The following is a 17,732-nucleotide window of genomic DNA, read 5'->3' on the forward strand; positions in this document are numbered from 1 at the left end:
CATTCCAACCATGAATGCTCTAATTTTATCTGTGTAACAGAAAAGCAGATTTATTTGGGAAAATAATTTTCTAGGCAAAAATTCACAAAACTATTTTCTGTGAGGGGAAAAAAAATCAAAAAAAGAAAATAATAATAATATATACATTATATATATATATATATATATATATATATTAGTAGCCAACATTTGAAGTGGATCAAAAAAGTTCATCAAAGTTGTCCTAAGACAAGAACGGGTATTGTTCAAAATTCATGTATAACTTTGATGAAAGGTTTTGATCCACTTCAAATGTTGACTAGTGTATATATATATATATATATATATATATATATATGGGTAACACTTTATAATAACTGCACGCTATTAATCATTTGTTAAGCATGAGTAAACAGTTAATTCATCATTTATAAAGCATTAATAGACATTAATAAGCAGTTTATAAATACAGCTATAAACGCTTTTTTTCTTGATTTATAAGCATATCTATAATGCGTTTAATAATTGTATTTTCATACTTTGTTAATGATCAATTAATAATTTCTAAATGAAGTATAGCATTATTTACAAACCAGTCATTTAAGAGTTGTCAGTCATTCATAAGATCACTTAGAAAGTGTAAGTAAATGTAGTAAATACAGGTAGTTATAAAGCATTTAGTAGTGGTCAGTTAACTATTTTGTGAGCTAATCTAAAGTGAGGACTATTCATGCCTTGTAAAGCATTTATAAAGGAGATTTAAAGGCGCATCAATCTTCTAAACAGTAAAATGTAACAAACACAACACAGTGATACAGAACATAGAAATATTTAACAGCCTTTAAATCTCCTTTATAAATGTTTTACAAGGCATGAATAGTCCTCACTTTAGATTAGCTCACAAAATAGTTAACTGACCACTACTAAATGCTTTATAACTACCCGAATTAACCCTGAATTACAGCATAAATACATGTTAATAAAGCATTTATTAACACAATAAGTAACCATCACTATATGTCTGAATAATAAGATGTATGAATGTACATTTAAATAGTTTATTAATCATTTACTTACACGTTCTAAGTAATCTTATGAACCACTGAAAACTCTTAAATAACTGGTTTATAAAAAATGCAATTATTCATTTAGAAATAATAAATTGATCATTAATAAAGGATGAAAATACAATTATTAAATAAATTATAGATATGCTTGTAAATCAAGAAGAGAGCATTTATAGCTGTATTTATAAACTGCTTATTAATGTCTATTAATGCTTTATGAATGATGAATTAACTGTTTACTCATGCTTAACTAATGATTATTAGCGTGTAGTTATTATAAAGTGTTACCGTTATGGGTTATTATTATTAAAGGAGCTGTATGTAAGATTGTGGTCAAAACTGGTACTGCAATCACTTTCAAATTACTGTAGAGCGGTGTATCCCCTCCCCCTCCCCCCTGACTCGAGGTTGCCAGATAGGCTGCAGGATCCAGCAGGAACGTGACGAGCTGCAGCTGTGGTAACTAGAGCAGAGCTGGCAACCCGGATGCCGCAACACTACTGACTTCGTGATTGGTAGATAGGTGGAGGGAGGAGCATCAGACCAAAACACAACATGACAACATCAACATCAGTTGAGGGCTGCAACTTCACTTTTTAAAGGACAATATCCTGGCCGGACTACTATTGTCAGTGATATAAGTATTTGAAATGAACATGATTTCTTAATGTCTAGTGACATATCAGGGCCATTTTATGATTAATTGAAATAAATTTCTTACATACAGCTCCTTTAATTATTACTTTTATTATTATGGGAAGTAAATGGAAACATTTACTAATTTAGATGTTAAAAGACTAGACAAAATTGAAAATCATAAAAACTGTCCATATTGCATCACTATTAGGATAAATAATAATAGACAATCAATTAACAGAGTAAATTGTCACTGAGTGTCTTTTGTGGCTGCATATGACCACGTGAGTGCTTACACTACGAAAGCAATCCGGTCGAATGCATTTGTCTACCTCTGGAAGTGGTCGAAAGTGGACAAGCTCAAAAAGTTTTAGACCCCGCAGGGCTCTAGAGTGCGACCAAAATTTGTAAGGGTGCGACGAGAATTTTTCCTAGGTCGCACCAGTGCACCTAACGTTCTCGCATGATCGCATCCGCTGCCTCTCCACAAACGAGTATTTTGTTCTCCTTGCACGCATGGTTGGATCATATCGTGGTCTAAACCAATCAGAGATAGAGATTGGGCGGGTCTTTGCCTCTGATTGGCTGTGGTTCAGATATTCCTGTAGGACTAAAATGCTCCGTGCTGACTGTGTGATTGAAATAAATTGCGACCTGTCACCTGAGCACCAGAGAATCAGTTACGGCAATCAGCAGCATCAGCTAAATAAACGCAAGAAAACAGACGACGAAGAAACTTTTAAAAATGTAGGCTACTTGAACTAGGTAAAAAATATTGATTTCTCGATTTTAATCGATTCTCATTGATTTTTACGAACCGTTGGCTATGCTGTTTTCAGTTGATGAATGAATGGAACATTGTAGCGAGCATCCCATCCAATAAATCGCAATAATCTTTGTGCTTTGTTACTATTGATATGAAACAAATTCTCAGATTTCAAATTAGGTTCATTTTCTTACGAAATTCAAAAACATATAGTGTTTTGACGCTGTGGCGTGAGATCGCTCTGGCTCAGCTCAGCTCAGCTCAAGAGAAGCAGCAGCGCGTGATTTCTCTTCCGCCTTAATAATACCAGTTACAGCGCGAAATAAACATGAACGAGCATCTGAAAGTGTGTTAAAAGATAGATTACAACTTATCGAAATCCGTATCTTTCACATGGAATCGCTCAATCAGTGTTTCAACCGTGGAAAGATGTCAGTAAAACGCTTGTAAACAATGTAATGTAACGTCACATTTACCTCAGAAAAAACATATCCAGTGACCATAAACTCGTTAGCTAGCTAGAAAAATTAACTCTAGAGGAGCATTTTGCCTAATATATGCACCATATTACATATTCATTATAATTTTTAATGTTTTTTAATATTGAATGCATGTTGTTTGAAAAAAATCTGGCAAGTTTTTATGCAGCCACCGTTTAAATGTTTATATTTCATATAGCTTTATTATTATAAAAATAAATAAGTGTAATTTAAGTGTTTGTGTACAAATCAGGTCATTTTTACCTTAAATATTATAGTAGGCTAATGAAGCATATAGGCTACAACTGACTCCCAGTTTACAGCATTAGTTGAGATTTGTTTTTCTTGAGAAAATTTGCCATGTAATTGTACCTGATATCCAAAATAATCAATATTGAATCGAATTGTGAAATTTGTGTCAATACCCTGCCCTAACTTAAACAATGTAAAAACAGCACTTTAATTTTTTTTTTTTTTTAAGATTGATATTTTTAAATACAGTATAATTGTGCTTCAAATAATAATAATAAAAAAAACTACACCTTATTCTTGTTTAAAAGCATTTACATAATATATATGAATGTATATGGAGCGTGATAAAAAGGTGACCTTGAAATTGTGGCGTTAAAGGCGACGCGAGACGAGGAAAAATTTGAGTGCACCTAAATTTTGTGCTGGTGCACCTAAATAAATAAGTTAGGCGCACCAGTGCAACCAAGGCAAAAAGTTAGTCTGGAGCCCTGCCCCGTTTACACCTGTATTTAGCGTCGTTCACTTGTGATCCGATCGACCAAAACGCATCTTAATACCAGGTGTGTGACCAGGGCCTTAGTCACATCTTACCCCGTCCTTCCCTGCTGTTCAAAACTATGACATAACTTGTCAGATGTTATTGGAACATGTTCATAGCTAATGTGAGGAACTACAGCTGTGGTTACTCACCTGTGTGAACATGAGGAGACCTGACTTCATACATCCACCCTGCAAAAATAGATCAGAAAACTGTTTAGCATCGTGTGCTTATGGATACTAGTTGTGTTTGAAGACATTCTGACATTTTTGGGGCCACAGTAGTTTGTTATCTAAGCAGTTTTGAATGTGTGGTTCATCACAACAATATTAAAATGTCTTTCCAACAGAATGTTCTTGACTCACATGTACATGCAACAACTCAAAGGAAGCGGCACAGCTTTTTCACTTCGGCCGATCAGCACTTCTAAACATGGTTTATTTGTGTACGGACACACAGCCGCCAATGTCATCCGCGTTGTAGACATAAGTCAGGGGTGAGCGTGAGGTGCAGTGTTGACAGGTCGTCTTTCCTCAGGGGAGGTGTCAGATAAGGACTGCAGAAGGTTGAATACTCCGTTACCTGCAGTTTGGAGGCCGTTTCCTTCTTATCTGCATGCGGTTTTCCACAGGGAAGCATGCAACGGGAGCTTAATTTCAAAGCATTTTCTAAACCTCCAGCAATGTGGCAAATAAAAGGTGGTTATATTCGAGGAGAGACCCGTGTTTACCCGCTGTATGACAGTCCTGTGTCTAATATGGCAGTCCTTAATAAATAAACATTGAAATTAATTAACATAGTTCTTTTTCTGCTTCAGTGACTTTATGTGACACTGATGCTGTGTTTGAGGTTGTGGTGATGTTTACATTCGTGGTGAGACACCATGGTGTGTCTGTCATAGAGTGTCAGTACAAGGAACGGCTTTAAATGCAATTTTAAGCTGTTGATACAAGAACAAATAAATCAAAATGACACTGAAGAATATGCGTTTATAATATTTAGGACTCGTAAACAAGATTTAGACACATTTAATGTCATCTGAGATGCAATTTAACCATAAAATCATTATTAGTGACAGAGCTGTCCAAAACAGATTTGTTGTACACATTTGTTGACGCTGTACTCCGTAAGATAAGAAAAGTTGCTTATTTAAAGAGCTTCATGTCATCTGGATGACTATAGCTTGTCTGAACGGACTGATGTTTTTGGACTGTCTGATGAATATTGCGCACAAAATTGGAAAGCACTTGCTAAAGATTCAATCAGCAGCTATTTGAAAAATTCTAGCAATTTTGTATCCTCCCGAAGTCAAGGGGTTTTTGAATGGTTTTTAGTTAAATGCTTGAAGTAAGGTCTGTGTTTAACACAAGCTAACATGAAGAGCTTGTCATGGACATTATTTGTTCGGCATGTGACGTTTAAAGACATTCTAACTAGTCTGCTTTTGTATCTTCATTTATACTCTCGCTCATGCAAACTATTTTAACTTAAAGAGATAGTTCACCCAAAGATGAATAATTACTCCCCCCTCATGTCGTTTTAAACCCATAAGACTTCCGATCATCTTCGGAACACAAAGAAAGATTTTTTCTTATAAAATATGTCCCTCAATTGACAACCATGCAACTACTTGCTTCACGAGTCAGTCAGAAAGTCTCTTCCTGTCTTGGTCGGTTCATGGCCAGAATAAGCTGTAAAGTGGGCCAAAACTTTATAACGATAGTCCAAAATCTGGCTACGTGAGACTATTTATTACAATCTCCTGCTAGAAAATACCACAGCTACAGAATATACCAATGTGTTTCTCATTTTGAGGTAAATGGGCCTTTAGGGCTGCACGATTTGGGCCAAAATGATAATCACGATTATTTTGATCAATATTGAGATCACGATTAATTATCACGATTATTTGTTGATTTTAACCCAAACAAATTTTATTGTCACATAGGCTAATTATAACTGCTTTCACATCCATATTGTGCTACATTCCTGCTAATGTACAACTATGTGCATCAAAATAAAACAGGTCCTCTTATTCACCAAAATTCAGTGCATCTCCTTAAAGAATAAATAAAAAATAAAGAAAACAAAGAAAATGTAGCAAAACTTCAACGGGGCACTATTTTACATTGTGTAAATATATTTTAGGAAGCAAAATGTAAACTTGCATTGTACCTGCATAATGGATGTGAATAAAACGCGCAAAATATACAATCAATAAAAAACAAATATTCCATAACAGAATGTAACCAAATGAGAACATTTCAAGGCAGAACTGCACTGTGGAAGTTCGATTAATGGATGAAATTCAGAGTCATTGTTATTTGACGCTTAAGAAATGTAAAATGTTGTGGTACAGTGTTAGTGATTATGTGAAGTCTTACTGCATAAATTTAATCTATTTAATCCTCCATATGAAAGTTTATGTGCTCGAATTATTTCTATTTATTAAACAATAGTTCAAAACAAGACGTTAGTAATTATGTAGTATGTATGTACCAATTTACTAATGCTCACACACAATCGGTATCTCTCTCGCGCAGACACAATCGTTATCTCTTTCGCGCTGTCGCTCGCGCGCAGACACACTCGGTCTCTCTCGCACACTGGGGCTCATGGCGGCACGTGATCAGACAGTGGTTTACGGAGAGCTAGATTGGCTTTGAAAAAAAATTTTTTTTTTAAAAACTTTGATACGGAGCGTTCTGTGAATGGAATGACGCATTTAAAATATCGCTCGATCACGCGAATTTGATCGTGGGAAGCCAAAATCGTGATCGCGATTAATCGTGCAGCCCTATGGGCCTTTATAACCTAATTTTAGCCTTTGGAATCATAGGTTTGTGGGAAAATGCCATTTTTAATGCTACACAAAAAGCCACAAAAGTTATTTGGTTTGACATTAACCAAGATTTCCTTGTAGTTCATCAGCTGTGCTTGTATTTTCTGTGGTATTTTCTCCACAGAAAAAAGGAAGTATGGAATTCTTATTTGTAACTCCATTTTCATTGCTATTCTTCCTTCCCCCCTCTATGTCAGCGTAATAATATCTTTAAAATATTACCCTTCTTTCATAGAGAGAACAACAAGATGTTTGCGAGGTTTTATACCAGTGTGTGATTGTCTTTTAAATGCGCCTCAGACGTTTTGCCCAGCTAACGTAATTTAGTTTTAACCTTTTACCAATTCATTCTTTCCTGTCTGCCCTTTAAGTGTAACTCTAGCTATGATAATGTGGGGAATGAAACAGTAAACGTACACGGCATTAAATGTTCCCGAGGGAAACGGCGAGTTGTTTATATGGGTTTTTCCTTGCTTCTGGAATTGTGTTCAGCATTGTCACTGTAAATGGCCCCAGGCATCGGCCATTACTTACAGCTCATTCTTCATTAATAATACAGAGATGTTGAATTATTCACATGCTGTTGGCCACAGGTGAGGAGGACAGCATGGGGTGACATTGAGCAGACTGTCACTTCATGCAGAGGAGGATGTTGTGAGTAGAAAACTGCTGCTCTGCTTCAGGTGTTGTGGGCATGCCTGGACTGTCTGGTGTTTTTCCCTCGGGAACCAATAAAGACAGAAATATCATGTTGGTATTATTAGCGCCACTTGCTAAGGCAAGAGCTACTACTACTCTTGCTCATATTCAAGGTGAGGGGTTTGTTCAGTTCACTAACAAGACTGTACTTAAGAAATGTTAGGAATACAAGTTAATTAGTCCACAATTAGAATCAGCTGCTTGTATTCATACAAAGAAAGTCAGTGGGGTCAAAAACAACAAAATACAGACGGACGGACGGACGGACGGACGGACGGACGGACGGACGGACGGACGGACGGACGGACGGACAGACAGACAGACAGACAGACAGACAGACAGACAGATAGATAGATAGATAGATAGATAGATAGATCTTAATCAACATGGTCTTGCATTGGACAGCAACAGTTACATTTTCTTCAGTTTTTTTTATTTTTATTATTTAATAATTCTTGCTATTTAAATTTGTCAAAAGTGATATGAAAAAAAGTATTCAGTTTTCCAATTTAAAAAATATTTTATTGATTATTAGTCTTGCTGCTATTTGCTAAGTTTGTGAAAAGTGATATAAAATCTTTCAAATTCACCATTCTTGTTGAATACACATGGTTTTGCATGGAATATCTGCAGTCACGTTTTCTTCAGAAATGTGCATTTCATTTCATTTCTTTTCATTTTATTATTGTTGCTGCTGTCCCTTTCTATTTAAAAATGCTTGAGGTGATTAAAATAAATTAAATTCATGTTTCTTGTTTAATTAAGCAAATCACTTTTTTTTTTTTTTTAGTTATTCACTATTATATATTTTAATATTATATCATTTTTATGTTTTTTTGTTTTGCATGGGAAGTCATAGGGAACATGGGAACAGTCATATTTTCTTAAGAAAGCTTTATTTTGTTGCTTTCTGCAACCTGTTTAAACTTGTCTGAAGTGACCCAAAAATGAAATCTTTTAAATAAATAATAATATTTCATGATTCTAGTTGAATCAACATGGTTTTGCTACTGCAAAATGTACTGATTCAAACTATACACATGGGAGCTTCAAGATCTCATTCAAGCCTTTGTAATGTCCTAATGGAACATATGGAGTGTTTTCTATCTTCCCTTCCTCAGACTCTCGCTCTTATCAGGGCAATGGAAGTCTTCTTAAGTGGGCACTCGCCGGCTGCTGATCTCAGTTACTTTAGCAGGTCGTTTCTCCGGGGAAAGCTTCAAAATCTTGCAACATTGCAGAAAGTTTTGAGGCTTTGAAAACATTCAGGACTGCTCTGGTTATGAGGGCTATGCTTAGTTTTACACATGTCATCACTATCTAGCCGTATTTTAAAATGCTAAGTAAAGCAATCAATAATGTTATGATAATGACCAAAATGGTAATATACAAATACTTCAACGAATACAGCTATAGCAGAAATCCAAACACTCGCGTCAAGCTTTATTGCGCTTGTCTGATGGATTCTTTTTTTATTCCTCTGGCCTGAGAATGATAGGTTACTCTTTGACGTGGGGTCAGTCGCAGCCGTAGTGCCCGAGGGACTCTCTCTGTTTGGCAATGGGAGGTATGATTCCTCCGGACGCCTGGCTAGCGCACTGGAGGGCCTCGTTCTCTCTGCTTTGGAGGACAAACCCTTTCTCATGGTTGGTTAGACTAATCACCGTGGGGACCGACTCCCCCTTCTCTTCCCATCGCCCGCAGGCAGGTATCAGAAATAGGCCCTGCCAGAAAAAGCATTGGAGAGAGAAATGAACGTGTGAGAAGGGATTGCGGTCTCTTAGAACACGGGAGGAGAGAGGCCGAAAGAGATACAGTGGTTACTAAGGCAAAGCCCAGAGGCAGGAACCACCACGAACAGAATCGAGCTAATTGCCCAGATTCATTTTTGTAGACAGGTAAATGTCACGAAAACTTGTCCGTGTCACATTTCAACCCTGGATCCAAAGGTAAAATTTTGCATACAAAGCTGAAGCCTATTTTTAGGACCATTAAGCCTTTTTTTGCGCTTTGGGCCGAGATTTCCAAATTGACTAGTCGGTGGGATTGCCTGTTAAGGACTGTGTAATTAGGCTGATTTTAAAAGTTAGACAGTATTTTTTAACTTGACATACCATTTAAAAAAATACTCATGCAATCTTAAAAATAAAGGCTCTTTATTGGCATCTATGTGTAACCGGTTGTACTCGACCCGCTCCGAGGGGGATTCGCACCCGTGTGACAGGTTGTCCCGTCCTCGCACCAGTACACACGTCATCAGAGAGATTTGAGGGGAAGTTATTTTGATGAAAGATTACGAGGGCACGTGTGTAAATGTGTTCATGTCTGTGTGCAGTCTGCATTGTGACTGATTTTTATATGAAAAAAATAGGGGGAAAAACACACCACTGTGTTGTAGAAAGTACATGAACACGATAATGAAGGGCAGTCTTTAATTAATCCACACACAAGTAATCCACACAAAGAGAGCATAACACATCTAGACACAGACAAGACCCAACCGCAATGAACAGAAACAGAGGAACTTAAGTACACGCGCAAACAAGGATAATTAATGACACACGCCTGAACTAAATGGCAACTAATCTGAAACCATGACAACAAACTCAACTGTAACCAATTGTGTGTGTGTGTGTGTGTGTGTGTGTGTGTGTGTGTGTGTGTGTGTGTGTGTGTGTGTGTGTGTGTGTGTGTGTGTGTGTGTGTGTGTGTGTGTGTGTGTGTGTGTGTGTGTGTGTGTGTGTGTGTGTGTGTGTGTGTGTGTGTGTGAGAGAGAGAGAGAGAGATATGTTGATTCCAAGTTCGAGTGTGACAAAAGTCCTTGGACCACTCCAATGAACACTCGATTTTTAAAAATGAAAAGAAAATGATTTGGATTGTGGACTCTCAAAAAATAAATTGCCTACGCAACAGCCAAAAATGATGAATTTAAAGTCAGTTTTCTAAAATGGTTTTCATGGGGATTATTATTTTAAGGTGTGGCGGTCACATCTGCAAAATTTCACAGACAAAAAAGTCCATGGTCCATTGTCACTAGCATAGCGATGTTTAATACTTAACGGTGCATTGTGTAATATTTAGGAGGATCTGTTGACAGAAATGCAATATCATATACATAATTATGGTTTCAGTGGTGTATAAAGACCTTACATAATGAACCGTTGTTTTAATAACCTTAGAATGAGCCATTTCTATTCTATTTCTATTCCCCTTATAGAAATAGCCATTTTGCGCCTACATGTTTCTACAGTAGCCCTAAACGGACAAACGTGTTTCGTCATTATGTTGTTCTTCGTGCAAAGAAGCTAGCTAAAGTCAGCGAATAAAACACTGACACTATGATGAACAAGTTACAATAATATTCGCAATAACATATCGTTTTACTGAATAATTAAGTAAACATAATTACTTAATTTATCTTTGTAAAGAAACCTCATTGCTTAACTGGCTACTCTCTGCTGTCTCAGACGAGACATCTTTTCCTGTCGGCCACCGTAACTTCTATTAGTTGCAATTCGCATACACAGTGCAATTCGCATACACAGTGCACCTTTAAGTACGTTAAAAATCAAGTACTTTTGCCCGAGTAAAATTGAAATGGAGTACTTAATACTTTTAGTAATGTTTAATGAGGGTATCTGAACTTTTATTCAAGTACTCAATTTGTTTACTTCGTCCACCACTGCCGAAGTTACGTTCAAACCAAGTAGCTTTCAGTTGGTGAACACATAAACTTAGAACTTAAACATCACCCTCACATCGAAACCCCTGATCGCCTGGATTCCTATTGAAATGACTGGATTTTGCAGAGCACAAATGGTACTGCACCTTAACTGCTAAAGCAGAGTATGCTGTCAGGTAGCTAATTAAACAACAGCATTTAAAGTATAATGATAAAGTATAATGTTGGCATTAGAACATGAGACTTATGTGTTTGCATTAGACTAGTGTGATAAAATTGTCTGTGTACATTTGTTCAGCTTCATTGTCATGACCCCAGTGACGGTCGTAACCAGACGTAACCAGACATTCATTCTCTGAAAAGTATTAACAGCATTAAAAAGATGGTCCAGCTCAAAAAATAAACAAGACTTGTTAGCGCTGTAACAAAAATACATGCTTTCCATTTCTGCTTTTAAAGCCTCTGAAATGGTTTACTCTTATAAGTGCATTCCTGTAAATGGCATTTTTACTTTTAAAATATAAAAAGCTCAGGGACAAGTCAAATTATTTTCCGGAGTGACATTGTGCCACAAATGCAAGCTAGAATGGTTAAAGTTGTATAAAGTTTAATAATTTAATGGTAAGTACGAATGGGCTTAATTTTAAGCAAAATAAACTGTAATTTGCTATTCGTTTGATAAGTTGTATGTTTTTCAGCGTCTGGAAGACATTCCCTGCAGTGTTGAAAAGAATAAATAGGAATCGCCAGTTCACACAAAAAAAAATCCAATAAACTGTAATTTGCTAATTCTTGTTTCTTTGATTGAGGTGAGGTGTCAAACTAGATTATTAATAATTCATGTTCGCTCGCCTAGCCTCTGAATCTGTCTTTGTCAGATGTAGCATTTGTTCTCTTTATTGTAATGTCATTTTTGGAGTGCTTTTTATTATACTCATTTATTATACTATAATTTTTATACTAATTCCCATAAACAACCCAAAAGGGGGTAAGAGATATAAAAAAAAGAGTGAAAGCCGAGCAAATAGAGTTCGATTAAGAGCTTTTGCTCTCTAGTGGATCCTTGTATCCATTGGTATTCCTCTCAGGATCTGGCAAATATGTTCTGCTTACAGCAAGGAGAATCTTATCATGGAGTCTGACTTTGTCAACACTATTAGATTCTGACACCGTGCGGAGAGTCAGAGATTAATAACTTCCATGTAGGCAGGGGGGTCGAGGGTGGTTGGCTATAAGGCGGAAGAATGAGAGAGATTAACGAGTGTGAAAAACAATGACTCCTTCGTTAAACTCTAGATCGACGTGCCAATTCACAACGGTTTGATTAATATGGGGTTTCGGGCCTGAGAACTGTTATTTGTGAGGGTCAAGGAGATTTAACTGCCAGTAACTGGTAGGTAGCCATAAGGTTTTTGATCCCAAACTTGCATGAGAGTATCATTAGAATTGGTCATGTACAACAAAGCACGGTCGACCCCCAACACATGATGTTTACCAGGTAATAATTCATAATATTTGGAACTGAAAAAAAACCCGTATATCTTGACCAAAATATCAAGGCCTGGTTGAGTTGCATTATAGTGTGTTGAAACTCACAGTTATGGTAAGAGGCATGACATTTCTTAAACATGCTTGAATCAGTTGACCAATCACAACACACTGGTCCAGCAGACCAATCAGAACAAATTGTGCTATTCGGAAGGAGGGGCTTCTTAGAGAAAAGAACTAAACAGGGTTGCATTTCCCGAAAGCATCGTTAGCCAACTATGGTCGCAAGTTGGTCGCAAATCCCATTGAACTCTATGGAACTTGCGACCATAGTTGGCTAACGATGCTTTCGGGAAACGCACCCCTGGGTTGCATTTCCCGTACAACGACGTAACTCGCTGCTTAACTACCATAGTACGATGCATCGTTGAAGGAACCAACTAGCTAGTCACGACTGTTTCCCAAAACCGTATTGTCGCAAATTTGTCGTTCAACCATGTTGGTTAATGAGGTCATGCACGTGGTGGAGTAATAACTTATTTTAACGAATCTGTTTGAGATCGAATTAATGCTAGATGTTTTGCTATAAATTACGGACATGGCATCTGAGAACTATTTCGTATTTTTATTTCGCTTTATTGCCAGATTCAATCATAGGCTTGTACTAGAGCACGTTCCCACATGCGCACTCTTCAAAAATGGTGCTTTAAATCTCTTGACAAACTAAAAGACGTAAATGACATTTGTAAGTATTATAAATAAAAGATACAGATTGTACTGAATGTCAGCTTGCTTATTTTGCTCAAGATAAGGATTTATTGAGTCCACGTGTCATGCAAACTAGAAACTCTGCTTCTAACCACAAGTCTAGAGCTGTCGTTCCAACCACACAACTTTGCGATGCTGTTTGCGAATGTTCGTTGGAACGATGGTTTCGGGAAACACCGACTTGTTGAACTATGCTGATAACGACGGAACTTGCGACCATAGTTGGCTAACGATGCTTTCGGGAGCCCCAGAGCGTTACTGTCAGACTGGGAAGAGAGGTGCAGCAACAATGTCAAATATGTGAAAGATGTGCTTTTTAAACATTCAAACGTGAAAACCTATTATAGTAGACCCCAAAAACAAAATCAAGACTTTGTAAAAGGGCATAAGTCATCTTTAAGACGTGTACACATGGACGTAAAATGTCATTTCTTTTTACTGTGGCTACATTACATGACATGTACATGACAATTTTAGAAACTTCTCTTTTATATGGTCTAAAGTTTTTAAAAACCATTGTGAAACCAACATGAATACAAATAAAATAATTCAGTGCTTTTCTAAAAACTTTTAACAAAGATGTGTCCACTTTTATGTCATTGACAGTCTTAAGCCGGGGATACACTTAAAGACTGTAAGGCCGATTATGAATGTAATTTGATACTTACGACTGATCATGCCCAAACGCGCTGAGTCAGAGACAGTTGCGTTTAGTTGATGTTCACAGCCGGTGTGTAAAATCTGCTGCAGTCGTTGAAAACAGTAAGTGTTTAGTGCGGTTTTAGAATGTTTCAGTGTGTCCCCGGCATTGTACTGTATGTCATTGACTGAGGATCCATGTGTCCTAAAATTGCTTTTCATACAAAATAAATGACAGTATTCAATGTCATACTCAAGTATACACCCACTAATATCACATAACAGCTTTTAATAAATGGGAACGATTGCAGTGGCACAAAAGAGGCTTCAAGGTTATTCCAAAAACCAGTGTATTATTTGCCCTCAAGTTAAATTGCTGTTACTAAGATCATTGTGTGTGGGGGAAAAAATCACAAATGCAATCTTTAATATATCAATTGTTTCTGCTAGACATGAGATTAAATGGAGAGTAATTGGACACTTTTGCTCAATTATCTTAGATATTAATCTCATGTTTCTCGACAGCAAATTCTCAAACTGTGCTTAGATTTGCTAAAGTCAATACCAAATTGTCTGAACTCTATTATTCATAATCTATACACTTTTTGTGTGACAACAATTGTCTCCAGGAGCAACTTACAGTATAAGCAATATAAATGTTCCTAAAAATTTGCATCTTTTTTGATTATGCTAATGTTGAGTTCGCTCCCTTAAGTAGTCTTCCAATTGTTATATTCACTAAACAACTCTTAAGCTGGTGGTGCAGAATCTATATACAGTGCATTTGTGTGATATCTTCTGCCTCAGACTTATCTTGTCACATCCAAATATGATGAACTTTTCACCCTATGTTCTGTCAAAGTCAGAAAAGTTGTCAGAAAAAGTGTTCCACGTGAATTATTCATCGCCTTGAATGGATCACATTCGAAGTTGAGGAGCGCAAATGCATTTATGGGGATTTTACTGTCATTTTCCTTTATGCAACAAAAATGGTGGCAGTGTCGTTTCGGTTCTTAGTCTCACCTCATCTTTGATGTTCCACATGCATATTGACAATGAAGGGTTGTATATGATTATTATTCAGCTGGGTCTGTAAAGAAGTCTATACAGATGGTGCATGCTATAAAATATGTCCGTTACGCTCCTCATCAAGGCGATGTTTATGGCAGGCGGCTTGCAAAGCAGAAGGTCAGGCATAATGAAAGTATTAAGCTTATGCATTCAAACATGAGCAAACTTTCAACTCTGAACAAAGAGAAGTAGTATTTCATCTGTAAACTCACTAGGCATTAAAGGGATACTTCCTTATGTTGTTTGTAGGATTTTCTTTCCTCTGTGGAACACAAAAGGAGACTGAACAATGTTCTAGTCGCTCTTTTCCCTGCAGTTATATTCTTCCCCTCCAGTGAACTGATAACAGCTGCAACCTGATCCTTTGTGTCTCAGTGGAGGCTGAATTAGTTGAATTCAACAATCAGATCACACTGTTTCATGAACAAAACATTCAGACTTGTTTTGTGAAGCAAATAATATAATTCACAAAATGGAGAACCCTACTTCTATCATGAATTCTTCTGAACAAGACTGCGCCAAGGAGAATTAGGCTGCTTTTCGAGGCTTTTTGTTCAAAATGTCGTTTTTTCCATGAAACTTGCCCACATTCAAGTCTTGATAAAAAAAGAATGCATGAAGCTAGAATAAATTTTTTTTTTTTTAAAGCAGAGGCTATGTTCTTTATTTTGATGTACTGCATGGTCAGATATTCATACAACAAAAAATATTCTGCAGGGCCTTGAAAATGTCAAAAATGCTGGCAGGGCTTTTTTTTTTTTATACTGGCGAGGAAAGAGTTAAGATACTTTTATAGTGCTTTTACATCTGATTTGAAGCTTGAAAGCCTCCATTCGTTGCAATTGCGTGGGGAAATCGAAGAAAGTTCACTTGGGATGATGGTGACATTGATGCCAGAACTTTCTTTTTTTTGGGGGGGGGGCTGTTACTTAATTTAATGGAAGACTTGAGGAGTATATGCTGAAGATTTTATAATCACTCTCGTTTCTCTCTCTCCCTTTCTCTCTCTCTCTCTCTCTTTCCCCTTCATCCCTGTTCCTCCATCTCTCTTCTCCATTTCATGCTCTCAGAGGCGGCAACGAAAAACAAAGTGAAAGGTGAGTTATCTTCTCTGTCTTTGTGGCTGGATGATTTATGTTGAACACAACTCCCAATAAACAATGTGCCGTTCGGCCCCCTCTTATCTCCCAAAGGAGCCTGGGATGCATTTACATAGTCTCTGCCTGTGAGAAAGCAAACCTGGAACATTTGATGAATTGGCCCCAGGAATATCCATTATGAGCTGAATCCGCTTTACATGCTTCCTGGGTTTACAGCAAACTTGTGCTACACGTTTAGGAGAAAGATGCCAGATTTTGTACAGGTCACCATTGCTGATGCATAGAACCGCTACTCTAACAAAAAGTGGAAACATTTTGTCTTGGATATGTGACACAGTGATGAATTCTCTAATACAGACAGCCACTTTTGAATGTGTTATTTTAGCTCAAAAAACCTGATTCTTATTCACAAACCCACAATCCAGTTTAACCAGTTGCTAAATTCACTGTAATAACGATGCAGCGTATTTAAATTAAGTTATTGTAATTTTCTTCCGTGCAAACACGCCGCCTTTCGAAAAATGCCTGTGAATTATGCTTATTATAGAAGGCACCTTATTCACAAAGCGCAATGCTATTTGCCTGATGCAATTAACGTTGCATTATAACCACCCACTGGAAGTAGGTGGCAAATGGAATTTAATTTAAAAGATAGTTTGTGTATATTTTCTATTGATCATGACAGCAGTTATTCATCCGATGATGGAGAATAACATATATCCAGATGTACGATGTAGTTGAATGTGCTTTTTTAAAAGGTCTGATTCAGGTGTCTAGATCGCAGTAGTGCTATAATCGTAATAAAGTTAGTCAGATTGTGGTAATTTGCCATATCGTCTACAACTGCACTTACATCCATGCAAATTGAGTTTAGCTAAAACAAGGCAATTAAGTCTTTGTAGTGTTAAAGGATGCCGGCACAGTGCCTAACAGCAAGAAGGTCCCCGGTTTGAGACCCAGCTGAGCCAGTAGTCCTGGGTTTCACTCGTGGGTGCTCTGGTTTTCCCTCCGGGTGCTCCGGTTTCCCCCACAATCCAAAAAACATGCAGTATCGGTGAATTGGAGATGCCAAATTGTCAGTAGGTGTGAATGCGTGTGTGTGAGTCCCAAGCCATTTAATAGGGAGGGTTGGGAAAAAGACCTGGCAGCCTACACCGGAAAAATCATTGGCAAGAAAATTCATGGACAGTCTCTGGCGTATGGCAAGAGATGGTCATAGAATCACCAAGAGTCGGATACGACTGAAATGGTAATAGATAGATAGAGATAGTGTTAAAAGAGCTTTGTAGCATTATAGTCTGTTTGGCTTTAAAAAATCTAAATCATTTACATGAAGTTCTTTGCAAATTAGAGTTAATGTCAAGACCAGACCAATACCAGACAATGACAAGATCAAGTTATATTTGAGGTAAACCAAAGAGATGTGGTGTGCTTGGAGATGTGAGATATCTATCCCTTGTGTGGGGTCTTAAAACAATGCTAGATCCAGACCAAGGCCATGTTTATGTGGTATCGAGAGTTCTCCTGTGGACCAAGACCACAAAACCAACACTCCAAATTGCAGAAAATGCATTTCTTTCTAAAAAATGTTCTAACAATTATCAGGACAGGTAGCTGAGAGTGTAGTATATTTAATGACAACAAACAGCAGTTGCAATTACATATACATTTTTATCAAGTTGGTAGTAATGTATAAGCAGAATGGTACTATAGAGTTCCTACAGAT

The 17,732-nt window shown here is 37.2% G+C and overlaps 1 protein-coding gene across 8 annotated transcripts in view; it reads left to right on the top strand.

Moving 5' to 3' along the window:
- The window catches only part of cadm2b (cell adhesion molecule 2b), a 257,226-nt gene that overhangs the window by 156,355 nt on the left and 83,139 nt on the right, over positions 1–17,732 (top strand). For 6 of the 8 annotated variants that reach the window (XM_056262495.1, XM_056262491.1, XM_056262492.1 and 3 more), the window contains exon 2: positions 15,977–16,003. The exons of the other annotated variants lie outside the window; for them this stretch is intronic. In XM_056262495.1, coding sequence (XP_056118470.1) covers positions 15,977–16,003 — 27 coding nt within the window. The remainder of the gene's footprint in view (positions 1–15,976; positions 16,004–17,732) is intronic. 8 annotated transcript variants of the gene reach the window in all.

Source organism: Rhinichthys klamathensis, unplaced genomic scaffold (assembly GCF_029890125.1).
Source record: "Rhinichthys klamathensis goyatoka isolate OS25496 unplaced genomic scaffold, OSU_Roscu_1.1 h1tg000192l_1, whole genome shotgun sequence".
NCBI classification, from domain to species: Eukaryota; Metazoa; Chordata; class Actinopteri; order Cypriniformes; family Leuciscidae; genus Rhinichthys; species Rhinichthys klamathensis.